The sequence below is a fragment of the Myiozetetes cayanensis genome, unplaced genomic scaffold (genome assembly GCF_022539395.1).
Source record: "Myiozetetes cayanensis isolate MyiCay16 unplaced genomic scaffold, myiCay2020 scf13, whole genome shotgun sequence".
Lineage (NCBI taxonomy): Eukaryota > Metazoa > Chordata > Aves > Passeriformes > Tyrannidae > Myiozetetes > Myiozetetes cayanensis.
Window position 1 is genome coordinate 23,537,481 of NW_026086937.1, and position 17,173 is coordinate 23,554,653.

General features: G+C 38.6%; 1 protein-coding gene and 1 pseudogene across 15 annotated transcripts in view; one reads left to right on the plus strand and one right to left on the minus strand.

Moving 5' to 3' along the window:
• Positions 1–322: 322 nt before the first annotated feature.
• Positions 323–8,049, minus strand: LOC126636362 (tubulin alpha-3 chain-like; annotated as a pseudogene).
• HLTF (helicase like transcription factor) overlaps positions 7,959–17,173 on the plus strand; it is a 45,678-nt gene continuing 36,463 nt past the window's right edge. For all 15 annotated transcript variants that reach the window (XM_050308773.1, XM_050308774.1, XM_050308776.1 and 12 more), the window contains exons 1-11: positions 7,959–8,067; positions 9,175–9,385; positions 9,985–10,151; positions 10,591–10,724; positions 11,695–11,792; positions 12,524–12,598; positions 12,807–12,998; positions 13,117–13,212; positions 14,328–14,376; positions 16,109–16,196; positions 16,875–16,954. In XM_050308773.1, coding sequence (XP_050164730.1) covers positions 8,048–8,067; positions 9,175–9,385; positions 9,985–10,151; positions 10,591–10,724; positions 11,695–11,792; positions 12,524–12,598; positions 12,807–12,998; positions 13,117–13,212; positions 14,328–14,376; positions 16,109–16,196; positions 16,875–16,954 — 1,210 coding nt within the window. In that variant the 5' untranslated portion in view covers positions 7,959–8,047. The remainder of the gene's footprint in view (positions 8,068–9,174; positions 9,386–9,984; positions 10,152–10,590; positions 10,725–11,694; positions 11,793–12,523; positions 12,599–12,806; positions 12,999–13,116; positions 13,213–14,327; positions 14,377–16,108; positions 16,197–16,874; positions 16,955–17,173) is intronic.

The window sequence follows — 17,173 nt, forward strand, 5'->3', positions numbered from 1 at the left end:
ACTGCTTCCACATGTCTCTAAAGCTCTATTCATTTGTAAAGGACATTAGATTTTTTTCATTACTAGGTGAATGTAGGAATGTAAAAATCACAACACACTTTTAAAGCAGATAACAGATCTGCTACCAAAACCTGTAATCTCAAATGGTCCTTCCTTAGTGAATACACACATTATTAAGTGAAGAAAAAACAGAGATGATATAATCTTTAAAACTTTATTTGAAAACACATTTGAAAACTTTACTGAAAAACAAGTGAACAGGGTTCTGCAATTCCTTTTTTTTTTTCTTTTTCTTTTTTTGGTAAATAAATTTTTCCAGGCTTTAGTTTTCTCAATATTCATCTCCTTCTTCAGCCTCTGCTTCTACTGAGTCTAGGCCAACTTCTTCATAATCTTTCTCAAGGGCAGCTAGATCTTCACGGGCTTCAGAAAATTCTCCTTCCTCCATCCCTTCCCCAACATACCAATGCACAAAGGCACGCTTAGTATACATGAGATCAAATTTGTGGTCAAGCCGTGCCCACGCTTCAGCAATAGCAGTTGTGTTACTCAGCATACACACAGCCCGCTGCACCTTGGCAAGGTCAGCACCTGGCACCACAGTTGGAGGCTGATAGTTAATGCCCACCTTTAAGACAACAAATGAAAACTTTCCTTAGGAGCGCTAAGGTTTAAACGCTCATTTCCATTAACAATCAAAAATCACCGTAGTTACAATTAAATAAAATAGCTTAGAGTTATTTTAGACTTTATCAAAATATTTAACAGGGACATCACAATATTTTAGCGTGACTGTTACCTCTCAAAACTACACAATTCCTAATCATTCAGATATTGAGAACTTAAAAAGCTACATACCTTGAATCCAGTTGGGCACCAATCCACAAACTGAATGGTACGTTTAGTCTTGATAGTGGCAATGGCTGCATTGACATCCTTGGGCACAACATCGCCTCTATATAACATGCAGCAGGCCATGTACTTGCCATGGCGAGGGTCACATTTGACCATCTGGTTGGCTGGTTCAAAGCAAGAGTGGGTAATTTCAGCCACAGATAACTGCTCATGATACGCTTTTTCAGCAGAGATGATGGGGGCATATGTTACCAAGGGGAAATGGATTCGTGGGTATGGAACCAGGTTAGTTTGAAATTCTGTCAGATCTACATTAAGGGCTCCATCAAAACGCAGTGAGGCTGTGATGGATGATACAATTTGCCCAATTAATCGGTTTAAATTTGTGTAAGTAGGACGGCCAATGTCCAGGTTACGACGACATATATCATAAATGGCTTCATTATCTACCATGAAGGCACAGTCTGAATGCTCTAATGTTGTGTGGGTAGTTAGAATTGAGTTGTAGGGTTCCACTACAGCAGTGGAAACTTGTGGTGCTGGATAAATTGCAAACTCCAGTTTAGATTTCTTGCCATAGTCAACAGAGAGCCTTTCCATAAGCAGTGAAGCAAACCCTGAACCAGTGCCTCCTCCAAAACTATGAAAGATAAGAAAACCTTGCAGCCCTGTGCATAGATCAGCCTATAATGGAGTGGGAAAAAAAAATAGGAGAAAAAAAAGTTAGTGATGGTTTTGGAGAAATCAGTAATTCAAAAGCATTTGTCATAAGTTTGTTAGTTTTACATTGTTATAATAAAAAAAAACCAGCTTTCTTGAAAGGTCCTGGTTTAACTGGCTGAATTTTTATTTAAAGGGGGGGTGGGGCAGGCAAGGAAATAAAAGGTTTATTGCATTTTGTTTTAAACAATTAAGTATGCACAAAATTCGTATGGAAAAAAAAACAGAAAACCATCAATATAGCTATAGAGCTGTATCAATTATTTTAAAGACTAACTTGCAGTATGAATTCCTACCAGTTTGCGAATGCGGTCTAGCACTAGATCAACAATCTCTTTTCCAATGGTATAATGGCCTCTGGCATAATTATTGGCTGCATCTTCTTTCCCAGTAATGAGCTGCTCCGGATGGAATAACTGCCTGTATGTGCCTGTACGTACTTCATCTACAAAAAAAGCCCAAAACACCACATCATAAATTTGATCAGTTCTGTGTGACTACACACTAAGTACGTGTGTCAAAAGAGTGCAGACAGCATCTCTGACTGTACACAGCTTGTCTGACTAGGCTCAACTTCAGCCACTTTGTTTAGGGGTAAACATCAGGCACACACAAAGCAGTATGTGTACTCAAGGAACACGGAGGTCACTCAGAAAACTACATTACAGGTACAGACAAGATACTGGACAACAATCACACAGAACTCTGAAAGCAGTCTGGAAAGATTATCCAGATCAAAGAAAAGTTCTGTCGTTTTCTAAATACTTACCTGTAGGCCATTATTTAATTTCTTTCAGATAACAATAACCTCAAATGTCAAAACAGCATCCAGACACACATCTTTTAAAATCTATAGCGTTCTTAACAGACAAAAAAAGACAGTAAGGAATCCATAAAGGATCCTCACTTTTTCACTGAAGATCTTTAATGCTGTGTACATACCAACTACGGTTGGCTCTAGGTCCACAAACACTGCTCTCGGAACATGTTTACCAGCTCCTGTCTCACTGAAGAAAGTGTTAAATGAATCATCTCCACGTCCCATAGTATTATCGCTAGGCACTTGACCATCAGGCTGGATCCCATGTTCAAGACAATACAATTCCCAACATGCATTGCCAATCTGAACACCAGCCTGACCAACATGGATGGATATGCATTCACGCTGTGAAGTTAAAACACAACAATAATAAGACATGGAGCTACCTGCTTCTAGATTTTATTCTCATTATAACTAGCTATCTGTGGGTTGTATTTTTCCATGATCTTTCTCTGCTTCAATATTCTCTGGTTTCTCTTAAGTGACAATTTAAGAGAACAAATGTTGTCTATTGCTAGCAAGACACTACTCACCTTAGTTGACCTGCACTGATTTTGAGAATATTGGAGGACCCCAAAGGCAACCTAAACTCTATGAATAGGGTAATTCACCCTTTCACATAGGGTGAATAAAGATTCATCATCCTTCACGATGCTGCATATATATCTTTAATATTCAACCTAGTCTCTTTTTCACCTTCTTTTAGCTTTTGGAAGAATTCTTTATATAATACCCCCAAATTTCCCTGACTTGTTCCCAAACCATGTACTGGATAACTGTTTTTCTGCACAAGACCACTCAGTACATTTTTCTTTATAATAAGCATAGTGGTATCTAGCCCCTGACAATTTGAATTTTTTTTTCATATATATTCTTAAGTGAAATCCTCCAAGAGTCCAATCACATATCATCTGCCCATTTTAAGTCAGCTCCTATGATTCTAAGCAACTGCCACATATGTTTAATCTCCCAATACCTCAATTTATCTTACACCCGAGATGGAAATAAGATGCAATTCTAGTTTACTGTTACAGTGTATCTAGGAAAAAGCAGAGCTGGAAAAGAAAAAGCAAAGTGTCTAGGCTGCTCTTTCCCATTTTTTTGACAGCTGCATCCAGCCCTGTACTCTCAGCTCTTTCCATTCTCACTCCCGCAGGTCCGCCCTCCGCTTGGCCCTTCCCAACCCCTTCCTCTGATTGGCTGCGCCAAGCACACAGCTCCTCCCAGGACGCGCCGCCCGCCCGTCCCTCACCGCCGCCCCCTCAGGAGCAGGCGCCGCGTCCTCTGCGGCTTCGCGCGCCAAGGCAGCCGAGAAATGGCGGAAAAATGCGGCCGGTGGCCGCCGTGCTCTTTCCCGCTGTCCCTCTGCCGCCTGGGTCAGGTTTCAGTCTGCCTCTCGCCCCTCCGCACGGGAGATGCCCGCTACGAACATCCTTCCCTTGCACTTCCACATATCCCTGGCTAGCCACGGATCGCTTTCTGTGCCTCGCCTTCCTTGAACTATTAACCTTTGCACTGATTTCCCTCCTTCTCCCCAGTCCTTCGGCCTTAGTGCTACCGCGGGGACTTCAAGCAGAGACTGCCTGCAAGTCCTGCCGCAGTACTTGCAGTCACAAACTCGTCCGACTGCCACAGCAGAAGCCCTCCCAAACGTCCTTCCTCCATCCCAGCCGCGAGGATCGCGTTTCCCACCATGATGCCTTGCTAAGGTGACGAACTCCAGCTGCGCCACAGCCCGTCCGCCGGTGCCCACCGACCGGTACCAACTGCCGACCGTTAACGGCCCCAAACCCCTCGCCTCAGGCGCTGGCTCCCCATTGGCCCTTACCCGCGCGCGCTACGCGCGAGCGAGCACCGCTGATTGGCGGGGCCGTTCTTCTCCCGGCGAGGCGGGAATGGCTGCCGCACGTGCAGGGGCGTGTCCGGGGGCGGGGCTGGAGAGGTGCCGGGCGGGGCGGGATCTCGAGGCGGGAAAGCGGCGGCGGGAAGGGTTGCGGCGGCGGTCGGGAGGCCCCGTGAGGCAGAGTGGGGCCGGTAGTTCGACAGGTGCCGCTGGATGGCCGGAGTTGAAGTGAGCAAACTCTTGTTGTTTTCTCGAGTAGCAGCCGTGCCACTTATAGGGTTTCTTCCCTCTCTTTCTTTCCTTTTTTTCCCCTTCTTTCCTCTTTCTTCCTGTCTCCCCAAAGAAAAGCAAAAGGCAGATTTGCTGTTAATAATTGAGAACTGGTAAAAATTAAAATTAAGAAATCGCTATTAATTAAAAGAGACAAGCTCTTTTAGGCCTCTCAGGATGCACATTTTTTTTATTCCTTAACGCTGCCTAACTGAAGCTTATCAAGTTTATTTCTCATGTACTTGAGTGTTTAGAATTCTGCACAAAACTGTATTCCGTGTTTTACAGCCAAAACTTTTGTGGGGCCATTAATTCTACTGTCTGCTGAAAAGAGTTATGCATATATATACCAAGATAGCTTTGGAATGATAAATTATCCCTTTACCACTGAATGACTTGACTGTATTCAATTATTAACCTTTAGTATTTGTTAAACTCCTTTATATGCTCTTAGTTACAGACTTCCTTGTACACCTTAAGCATTCTAGCCTGATAGGTCATACAAACTCAGGAAGATTTTTCACCTTGACTCTTCATGAACATAAATCTTTTTTAAAAGGCAGATAACCTAAACCTATAGCAATGACTATGCCACAGAAGAGAAAAAAAAAAAGAGGTCTGTGCAGCATTGGCAGCTTATGGTAATGATGGAAAAAATGTTTAGCATCAACAAAGGGAGAAGGGAGAGGAGGCATCGTTGTAGACCTCTTCTTTCGCTTTGGGAAATGAGTCTGAGAAAGTAAGTTCTCAAAAATATCATTTGTAAGTTCACGCCCTCTAAGAGAGACTGTTTATTCAGCCTTTCTCATATATTCTTCAAAAAGAAATTATCATAAAAAAAGTCCCTTAAAAAAATCTAAAAGGACTCAATATTCCATCACTGCCAGATGTTTTGTTTGTTGTGGTGGGCAGACTCTGGCTGGATGCCAGGTGCCCACAAAAGCCACTCCATCACTCCTCAACTGGACAGGCGAGAGAAAATATAATAAAAGGCTTGCAGGTTGACATAAGGACAGGAAGAGATCATTCAGCAATTACCACCACAGGCAAACCAGACTTGAGTTGGGAACTTAGCTTAATTTATTACCCAGCTGGCATTGGCTCTGTCAGGAATGGGGAAAGCTTCCAGCAGCTTCTCATGTAAATCACCCCTGTATATCCCCCCCAAACCTTGTCACACAAACCCGATACATCTGTAGATACTGAATTCCTTATGCTGAAAATACAGCCCTTTTAGGAACACAACCAGGACTTAAGCTGCTATACCTAACCTTTTATAGGATATGGTGTGTGCTGATATTTGTGATCTCAGCCATATTGATCATGTCAGATTGGAAAATAACCAGACTGCAATATGCTGTTTTATAGATGACTTAGTCTGTGTTTCTGGTATATTCCAGAGAAGGTAACAAAAATCTTGCAAGCTTTGTATGAAAGAAGAAAAATTACAGGGTTGGGGTAGTGTGTTAAGGAAACAGTATGGGGATGATAAACAGTATAAATGAATGAAAAAAAGTATTTGTTCTGAAAGGATTTTGATATTTAAAATTGTTCCTGTTCAAATATGAAGCAATCTTGAAGTGATGCATGAAAGGAACAGCAGTGAACTGTACAAGTCTTAGCATTTGTGACTGTCAGACATTATCTGTTTTAAGTTTTCATGAAACTGTGGATATAGGAAGCTCAGTGTTAGACTCCAATTTCTGGGTCTCCTGGCTTGCCGAAGAGTAGGATTCAGTCTGCAATATGCCTTGCTTAGTAGTTAGGATGCAGTCCAGTTTGCAGGAGAGCTTCTGTTAGAAAATTACTTTAATTGAGCTCTCTGTCACTCTTGGTTTTGATGAATGTGCAAGTCTTTATGGGAGAATGATCTTTTCTTATCCTTCAAAAAATGTCTAATAGTTTTCTAGAATCCTGTCTTATTTCCTTCTAAGTATATAGCTTTGATTGTAAAAGCTATAATAGAAGTTTTATTTCAGTATTTGTGACCTGTGAATTTACACTGACTAAAAGAGGTACCTGGACAGATTTTAAACTTCATCTTGAACAACTGAATCTGTAAGAAAGTGTCAGTAATGTAATGAAAAAGTCTTGCGTAGAAAACTACAATTCTGTTTGAAAGATCTTTGTAGAGTGAAATTAAAATTGGCTTCTAAAAGCTGGAATAAGCCATCTTAAAACTATCTAGGACCATGGCAATATCTATATAAATCTAAAGAGAACAACTATGTATTCACGTAGAAGAAAATTTGGTCAAAAATCAACATAATGGTCTGGGGTTTCTTTTGTTGTTTTTGCCTCTGACAAGGTTGGTCTGGCAAATCTACTATTAAGCCAGACTGTGTCAAAATTTATGTATCAGATACATTAGATTTTAATGCTGGGACAGTTTGCCCTGATGATAAATCTTTATACAAAATTTATTGACAACATTTTAAGGATAAGTTAGTGAAAAGCTAGGATTTTGTTCCTTTTTATTGGTGGTGGTGAATTTGGTTGGTTGTTTTTCTGTTTTTTTTTTTTTTTTAACATCCACCTGCATCTTCAGATAAAACTATATCATTTGCTTTCATATAGCATTCAGGCTTGTCCAAAAAGACTGCTACAGAAATCCCTGTTTGGCAAAACATATTTCAGTGAATAGCAGTGGCTGCCTCAGTGAGTTTGCAAAAATATTTCAGTTATTTAATGGAATGGAATGGCATCCTGGAATGCTGTGTGACAGTATGCAGATTTTAGAAAATGAAGCTTTTAAAACTCACCCTTTTTTTTGTCTATTTTATTTTATTTTATTTTTAAACAGTAGCCCAGTGAAGAAGAAAAATTCTGTTTCCCTCATCTGTTGTTGGCTACAGCATGTATCTATTTGACTTAAATTGGAGCTCATTCTATTACAATTTTTGGGAGAAGCTATAGGAGACTTCAGAGTGGTTTCACTTAAGTGACATGAAAATATTGTTTCAAAAGGCTCTATTCTACAAGGTTATAAATGTTTTTAATTATCACTGACCATGACTATTTGTGCCTAAGTTAGTGTACCATATGCTTTTTATCTTTAGTGTAGTAGAGTTGCTGCTTTCTAAGTCAGATTTTTATTACAACATAAAGCTTCAGAAAATCACATTCTGACAACATCATGCTTTGCCCTTGGCATCCTCGTTTTTCTTGGCATCTTTATAAACTTGTAAATATTCTGTCTGTAACTGACGGCTAACTGCACGTGCTCTTGCCACTGTAGACAGTTTCTTTTACCATTAGCACTTGTCGGGTAAAGAGTACATGGCCCGTGGCACGGCCGAATAACCCGCAGAGGGGGCCGGGGCAGAGCCCGGGTATCCCGGCGAGGGGCGCGCTGGCAGTACCGGGGACCCCGCGGAGGGGGCGCTGCCTGGGCCGGCACAGCCCCAGCCGGAGGGGCGGGAAGGCGCCGCCTCTTCCCGCCCGCGGTGGCTCCATTGGCAGCGACCGGAGGCCTCCCCGCGGCCATTGGTGGCCGCCGGGCAGGGTGTGGGCCTTGCTCCGGGAGAGCCGGGGCCACCATGGCGGGGAGGGGGCCCGGGTGAGCTGCGGTGGGGCCCGGCCGGGGCGGGGGACGGTGCAGGCGGGCGCAGGAGCGCGGAGCCTTCGAGGCCGTGCGCGGGGCCGCTGCGTTCTTGCTCCCGGAGGGGGTTTCCGCAGGGCAGTGGCATAAATGGCTCCAGGTTAAAGCCTCGCAGGCTCAGCTGCAATGAGCTGAGAGCAAAGCCTATTGCTTCTTTTCTGCCAGAGAAAATGGAATGCCGATAATACAGTGACTTTAGATATAATTAGTAGAAAAATCCCAAAGTTTGCTAGGCAGGGCTCTGAATAGTATATAGAAGCATTTTAATTGATTTTACTCTTAAATTAATCCAGCAGCACAGTAGGATAGTTTTGGAATCTACCAAAATTTTACTGTTATGTATTACTTGGTTGAAGCAATTGTTAGTGTCAATCTTTGCTCAAACATGGGTTAAATGCATGAGCAGGAGTGTGTCCATCTCTTGGCACCCAGTAATGTGAGTTTCTAGATGTATCCCATCACCCAGAGGGGACCCGCACTGACAGAAGTTTGTATTAGAGATACGTAGTGTAATTATCCGGGTTAGGTTGGAGTGATTATCTCTGAAGTTTACAATAAAGTGACAAGAGATGTCAATGTGTGCAGGTAAACTAAATAAGTACTTAGGGAACAGTTGTTTTAGCATTTCAGCATTTGTGGATACAGATGTAAAGTTACACAGTTAATCAGTTACAAACAGGTAATTTTAACCTTTTTTTTAGATGAGAAAAAGTCGGGTTAAGAAAATACAAGGGAATTTTACTGTGCCAGGTATAATTAGGGATATAACTAAATGCGGAGAAATCTTGATGTTGACAAAGATAATCCTGTGAGGAAAAATAGGAATACACAGATACTGCAGTTTGGTTTGTCAGCTCTTCATTGTAATTGGCTTAATGTATTTGAGGTTAAAAGTGACAGACAAAGTTTTCTCCAAGTAAAAACCTTTTTTGAATGTTTCCAGGTACATGTTGTCTGAGTACAGTCATAAAATGAGTTTATAGATAACCTTACATAAAGGGATGAAAGATTACAAGGAAATAATAATAATAATTATTGTCCAGTATGTCACATTTGTCTTTGCAGAGACTCTGCAAGAGCATGCTCTCAAGATAACACCTGCAGAGGAGAGAGAAACTGTTCCTGCTTTTCGTCTTCTGACTTTTACTCCAGTCTTGGATTGAAAGGCTTTGACTTTCTAGGTGACACTTCTGGAACAGAGGAGGATACAGAGTCAACTATCCTATATGGAACTTTGCGAGGAAGCATTGTTGGATTACGATACTACACAGGGATTGTAAGTGCCTGAAAGATTACAAAGCAGAAGATAAAGTTGTTAGTTTCAGAAAATAAGATTAAATAAATTTCAAAAATTCATAGAACTGCTGACCAGGTATAATTTTAATAGTTGGTGCTTTTTTGTGTTTTTTTTCCTTACTTGCAGTATTCAGCATTCTTAATGGGAAGTTCTTAATCTAAAACTTTAATTCAAAATTGAATTAAGATAGCAAGCTTTCAAATCTGGTTTAGTTGTTTGGCAGCTCTGCTCACCCACATAATGCAAATGAAAGTGACTGAAAACAAGAAATTAGATAGATTTTTAAACTGTTTACATGAGCAAAAAAAGGATGGTTATTACCTTATAAAACATGTTAGCAGTTGAAGATAGTTCTTGCTCTCAGGAATACTTTTGAAATCACTGACATCTATCAGGGAACTCTTCTGTAATGTGTTTGGTATTTTGAGGAAGTAGTAGATTATTAGATTGATGGAACAGAGTGCTATGCCAAGTGAATCTTTAAGCTTCATGATGTTTTAGTTCGCAATGTTATATTTCTTTAAATAATTTGCAGCTAAGTGAATGGATTTTGGTGTTTGTCTCTTTTGCTTTGTTAGGTTAGTAACAATGAAATGGTTGCACTTCAGAGGGAGCCCAATAATCCTTATGATAAAAATGCAGTGCAAGTAAATAATGTGAATGGAGATCAGGTAGGCCATATCAAAAAAGAACTTGCGCCAGCATTGGCTGAGATTATGGACAACAAACTAGCAGTAGTTGAAGGGTAAGTGTGAATATGATGCTTCTGGTTTTTTTTGGAAACATTTTTTTTGTTACTACACTAGCAAATTCTGAAAACTATTTGTAAGTGTTCTCTTTTGACAGAAATTACAACTCTTGGTAATGTACTTAAAGCTTTATTTTTTCAGATTCTTTATACTGTTGAACTATTTGCATACAGTTTATTCTTTCCCATATATGATAAAATGTAGAAACACTAATGTGAGTGAATTCCTTAAAGACTGTTGTGGAACACTTAATGGCATATTGTAGTTTGTATAAAAGGTTTACACAGTGTACTGTCACCTATCTGGAACAGTCTGTGTTTTGATGAAAGTAAGCACTTTGGAGTACCTCTTGGTCAAGAAAGGTTTATTATAAAAAAAAAGATAATTAAACAATTAGAAGATTACTGCTGTGGGATTTTTCCTGCTCTTTATCAGGGTTGTCCCGTATGGAGCAAAAAATTCGTTCACCATGCCTGTGGAAATGAGCTTTTGGGGAAGAGAAGAAAATAAAGAAGCAGTGCTAGATCAACTAAAAAGGCATGGATTTAAGTTGGCTCCTCCTCCAAAAGGTAAGACTTGAAATTTTGGGCTTTTTTCCTTTTAAAAATATTTTGATTGACCTTTACGCTGATTGGAAGAAATGCTTATAAGGGCTTAATCTTCATGCTAGTCTTGTCATTCGTGGAGTGATTTTTTTTTTACTTAGTTGGGGAATAATGCAGAACTCGCAGCTATTAATTTTAAACTTCATAAGAAGTAAAAGACACGAGACAAAAGTAATCTGCCAGCAATTGGAGAGGCATTTGAGCATCCTCAGAAAAATACTAGATTATGTAAGTTCCCTAAAAGTTCATAATGATCCCCTGCATCTTTCTAGTCTTGAAAAAAAATTTTAAGAAACAAGGTTAAGAGACACCTTTTCAGGGAGAAAGTTTCAGGGAAAGTGCTGCTTTTTAGCAGAGCACTAGGATGTGTATCATACTAGTGAGAAATGAACAAGTGAATGAGATGTCTCTGAACAAATAAGTTTAGCAAACCTGATGCTTTTCAGAGTGAGCCTGACACAAGAAAACACCTGTGGCTCCTGGAACTAGACTCTGTTCAAGCAGTGGTAGTCAGGAGTAAGGATGCTGCAGAAAGAAACATTTAGTGAGGGATAGATGTGTTTTACATATAGCAAGATTTCAGTTCTTATATTGTAGGTTCTATTGTGCACAGAAGAAGAGTTTGGAGTAAAGTATTTTGTGTTATCATTCATCATACTGTCACCAAGTCAAATTTCATGTAACACAACAATTTTTAAGAAACACGGTTGCCGTCTTGAAAGATCCCAACCCATAGCTGTGGGTCTTAAGCTTTGTGGAAAACCTTTGCAGTCATTGAAAGTCAAGGATAAATTGTTGAGGCTAAAAGACTAATGGTAAAAGATGCTGTTTGATAACCCACAGTCTGACCAGCACTGTTGCTCATGAACCAGAGAATGTGGAGTCTGGGAAGTATCACTGAATTTCAAAATACTATCTTTTTAATGACAAGTAGGTTCAGAAGATGGTTTTGAATCAAAGTGGATTTCTGGGAGAGCTGGTCCAAGCTACAGCGCTCCGGTTCATGCTGCTGTGCAATTGACAACTGAACAGGTTTGCATTTCACACTTGAGCAACTGGAAGCTGCAGTTTTAACAGTGGGAACCCTTAACTTTTTAATTAATAAAACAGTGCTTCTGAAGTGGAAGTCTGTTGCTTTTTTTATTTATTTTTTTTTTGACCACAGATATCTTTAGAAGTCATCTTGAGCTTTTGAATTTTTTTCCTTTGTTTTTATCCTGTAAGCAGACATTTTAACTATGACAGCCTTGAGTGCTATGTAATTTTGGGAGGTTTTGGTTGTTCAATAACTTTTTTACATTGTTGTGGCACGTTTTCTTTTCTCTGACCTAATGCTTTACCAGGTAACAAGTATGTTAAGTTCTCAAAATCAGACTTCTGGATTTTTGTCTTCAGGTTTGGTCCAGATTATAGGTGAAGGGTTGGGTGACGCTTTGGTTTTGCTTTTTGTTTGCTCTTTCAAACTAGAGTGAAATAGTTACTTTAGTGAGTGTTGGACAAGGATGTGAATATATTTAGCCATTCCTTCTGAAGCTCTTGCTCGTATTGGCTTGCATTTTTCTTGGTAAAACTGAACTTAATTTTCATTTGGCCGTAGTGTAGCTAACAAATGTATTCCAGCAAATCAGGTCTAAAGTGGTAGACCTATATTTACTGATTACCGTATGTCAGGTAATTGTAATTTAATAAAGTAATTGTTTATTTAGTGAGGTTATTTTTAATTGCAGTAGTTTTAATTACAATTTTTGTGTTCATTTATTCAGCTTAAAGGTGAATTTGACAAATTGTTTGAGGACCTAAAGGAAGACGATAAAACTTGTGAAATGGAAGCAGCAGAGGTATTTTTTAAGCTAGAAACCGTTTTCTTAAAAAATACAATTACTTAAGCATCTAGATGTATATTTACTTTTGTCTGGATACAGAAGATACTTGGATGAGAAAAAAATCAAATAGATAGAGAGGACTTTATAGAAAAATTTTCTTCTGAAAAATGGAGTGTCATATTTAATATGGGAATAATGCATAATGTGTATCTTTGACTTGCAGGCTGTTGGTACACGTTTACTTCCTCATCAGAAGCAGGCCTTATGTTGGATGGTTTCACGTGAAAACAGTAATGATTTGCCACCATTCTGGGAAGAGAGAAGTAACTTCTATTACAATACACTGACAAATTATGCAGAAAAGAAACGACCTAAAAATGTTCTTGGAGGAATACTGGCTGATGATATGGGACTGGTAATACTTGCCAAGCTTGAATCCTTTTTAAAAGAATGTGCGTGCATGCTTCTTGATTGATTGATCCTTTGGTTTGTTTTCATCTGTAGAAAAGATGATGTTCTTTTCTATTATGCAGGGTAAAACACTTACTACTATTGCATTGATTCTCACAAATTTTCAAGATGGCAAGCCCCTTCCTGTTGAAAAGATCGCAAGTGATAAATTTTATGAGGTGAGATGAAAGGAAAATAGTTTTAATGGTTGAAATAGCAGTTAAAAATACCTGTATCCAGTATGGTGAAGTTTTTATACATTTTGTAGAAAAACTTATTCACATATGCCAAACAAGAGGAGTTTGGGTAGATGAATTGAAGGTAGGTGGACTATGTTACTTCAGAGTGTTTAATTGAACTGTAGGCTGTTATCTTAGGAGTGTATGCTTACATCTACTCTAAGGAAGAATTTCTGATGACATAAATGTCTTTCCAGAAGTTTCTTATACATTTCTCCTGTAGGTAAATTGTGGCTGCACAGATAGAAGTGGTATTTTTTCTGGGAATGTGCATGCATAATTCCTGTGTGGTTTCGAGGAAGTACCTGAAACAACCAAAGCAAGCAGAGGGTCTTGATGTAAAGTAAATAAATCAATCAATCTCAGTTTATATTTTTGCCAAATACTTGAAATGAGGAGAGGAGGGGAAACTACTTACTGCCACCGTCCAAGCTCGCTTGGCCCCGGCAGATGAACCTTAGGATTAAAGGGTGGGCTCAGTTCCGCGCACACTGTGTCTCACCTAAAAAATCCAATGCGCAGGCTGGAAGGTGTAAAGACCTTCCCCGGATCTTCGCTCGCAAAGACTGGCCATTAATGTACAAACTCTGCTTAGTTAGTATAGTTAAGCGCTTTTTGCTTTCATTATGACATGGTTTTCAAGATGGTGAAATAAACTAAATTCTAGAATTAGTTGATGTTTTATGCAATATTCCCTGACAGTGTTAAGGCTGGGGGTTTTGTTTTATTTTACCATACTTGTCTAACTTTAACAAAATAATACTTTGTGTTTGACCTCAGAATGTTAAACTGGGAAATGTTATCAGTGTGTTCTGTGTTTTAGGACAGCTGTGTAGACTGAGTTTCTCTCCTCTGCTTCTCCACGGTTTCATTTAAACTCTGTATGTGGCTGCTGAAAAAAAGAAGTTTGTCAGTACCTTTGAGTGACTGACTTGCCACTGGGCAAGTCTTTCATGTTTCAGAGCAGTAATTAATTGATGGTCCAATTAGTATAATAATGTTGGCATTATTTCTAGTTGCTACACTAAAGAATAAAAGTTTCCATTCCTCAATAGGAATCTGGTACTAACAGCATGAGCAGCGTTGGACGCAGACTTTGTAAAGGTGACAACAAACTAATCTACTAGTCTAGTAATGTTTGCATGATAATTAATGTTATTATCTGCGGCACTCTTTGTCTGTGATCAGTGCTAGTCTTCACAAATGCTTCACAAACTATCTTGGAGAAGTAAATAAAATGTACCTTTAAAGTGTTTCAGTTGACACATGAGAAGATTAAGTGCCTTGTGATAAAATTGCACCTTGCTAGGAAAGTTCCCACATTCAGGAAATGGATTCTGAGATCTTTTTGCTTTTTCCTTCCTTGCAAGTAAAACAGGAGCACTTATGCATTTGTTAAAATCTTGTTTATTTAAACAGTAAACATCAGTAGTTAAATTGTAATTGGGTTCTATATTAAGTCACTTTTTTTGGAAATATTTTAAGGTAATGAGGCAATTGCAAGTATTCAGAAGGATTTTATCACACCTCTAGTTTTCAGGTGGTATTAGGAGAATTTATAGACATATATAAAAATTACAGGTGCTGTTAGTATGTTTTATAACTCATCGTGCTCCTGAAAATGACTGAAGAAAGGTATGGGGCTTGAAGTTTTCTTGCAGTAACTTTTGCTCGCTGTCCTCCCATGCAACAAACTTGAATATTGATGACCTAACTGGTAGCATACGAGAAATAAAAGGGACCAATAAGGAGACAACACATTAGTATGAACTGCCTCTGCTGAAAGTTATTTTTGTCAGTTCTCTGGAAGGGAGAAAATGCATACTTTTAACGGGGGTCAATATGAGTAGCACCAGAAAATGATAGCGTTTACCACAGCTGATATGGCTAGCAGCATGCAAGATTTTTTTTTCCCCAAAGCTTTGAGCATTTTAACAAGATACTATTTACAGCAGTGAGGGAAGAGCCTGTTTCTACTATTATTTAATATGAAAAAGTGATGATAATGTCCTTCAAAGCCTTATACTCTCCTGCTCCCATTTCTCATTCTATTGTACCTTAAATTGATACCTATTTCTTGAATCTTTGCAAATTTTGTCATCTTCAGGATTGCATCAAACCTTTCCTTTAGTTCTACAAATATATTTATACTTATATTTACTGAAGTTTAAATCTGGAATTTGGGAATGAATTTACTTACCTGAGTTATAGCAAAACTATTTCTGCGAGAAATGTTGCTTCCAGTTTTGATATCAGCTCTGTTCTAATGCCTTTTTTTGGTGTGTTTGCTTCTGATGTGCTATTTTTGTCAGGGTGCAGAGGTGACTTTTTGTTTACTTCATAATAGAAGACCTTAAAAAAACCCCAACAAAACAAAATAACATGTCCTCTGCAGTCTGTGATATTGTCACATTTTTTCTGTTTATGTTGCTGTTATTAGTTTTAGGCAATGTAGATATCAGTATTTACAGGTGTGACCTGTAAAAAACCTTTACAATTTAGTGTTATTTAAAACTTTACCCTTACTGTTAACTGTACAATGCTTACATTTGCTTTCTCCTATTTTCTTGACTGTTTGGTTTTGACTACCTGCAAACCCAGTCAGTACACATTTTATGACTTTTTAGATATTTAAGACTGTTTTAAGAGTATTTTTTCATTTGTGATGACAGTAAGTAACATTTGTCCCATGCAGTACTAAGTATTTTTAAACAGCTAAAGGTTGTTTTAGTGGAAGTTTGTACTTGTTCTTAATCAAGTTATGCTAAAGTTAGTTTGATAACCAAGCTAAAGACTATGTATATTTTTCATAAATACCAATTTCTTCTTTATGAAGACTCTAGCAATGTGATGGAGCCTGGTGTTTCTAATGTAAAAAAGTTTGGAACTACTCCGTTGAAATACTCGAGTTGTCTTCCTAAAAGGTATATAGCTGGAATAGTCTTGTTGGTTTGCTACATAGGTTTTGAGTAAAATTAAAGTGGTACTTGGTTATAATTAATCTTAGTCTAAAATATGTACTTGTTATCTTCCTCACCTTACAGTATTCTATGCTTCTGCTTATATTTATCATAAGTGTTCTGTATTTGAGTTGCACTTTGGAACATATTAACCCGTTTAACCCGTTCTGTGTGACTTGTTACTGCATGCTTGTATATCTCCTTCAGAAGTAAAGGTGCCTAATAACATCTATATATGGCATCTAAAAAACTGGCTATGAAGTAATCTTCCTTTTAGAATCAGTTGGGTTTTCAAGGGGTTAAGAAATACTTTGTAGGCATGCTTCTGACAGAGACACCTGTGATCTGATGAAGTTGTGAAGCTTATGAATGTGTCTGAACCTTCCCACCACAATAGCGTCTTATAATTGATGTGAACTTTAGTGATAATCTGTAGCAAGTTTTATGAGTATCATTCACCCTGCAGCTCTGTGTCCTGTGCTTTCCCTTTCTCAAACTTTTCAAATCACGGTATCTTATTTGCAATATGAAATTCATTTGCTTTCTACTTGTGAGATTTAATGTGTAAATTCAAGCAATAGGAGACTTGTGGGTTTGTTTTGTTCTGTTTTCATTTTTTCTTTCTTAATAATAATATCTTAGAGATAAAGCTAAGAAACCCAGATATTTGGGAAGCAGTGACTTGGAAGAGTCTGAAGAACAGCAATTGCAACGAACAGAAAGTAAGTTGCAAGAACTTTTTTGTGGGTTGGTTTTTTTTTTTTTTAATTGGTCACTGTGACACCTGGTGTCTTTCTTTCGAAACCAAACTGGAAAGGATTTCTAATTAATCGGAAAAGGAATTAACTAAAATACTTGAGTTTTTTCTCTTGTTGGTGTTTTGTTGTTTTTTTTTTTTCCTATTTGTTTGGTTTTTATTTAACCAGAATTTTAAGCAGAAA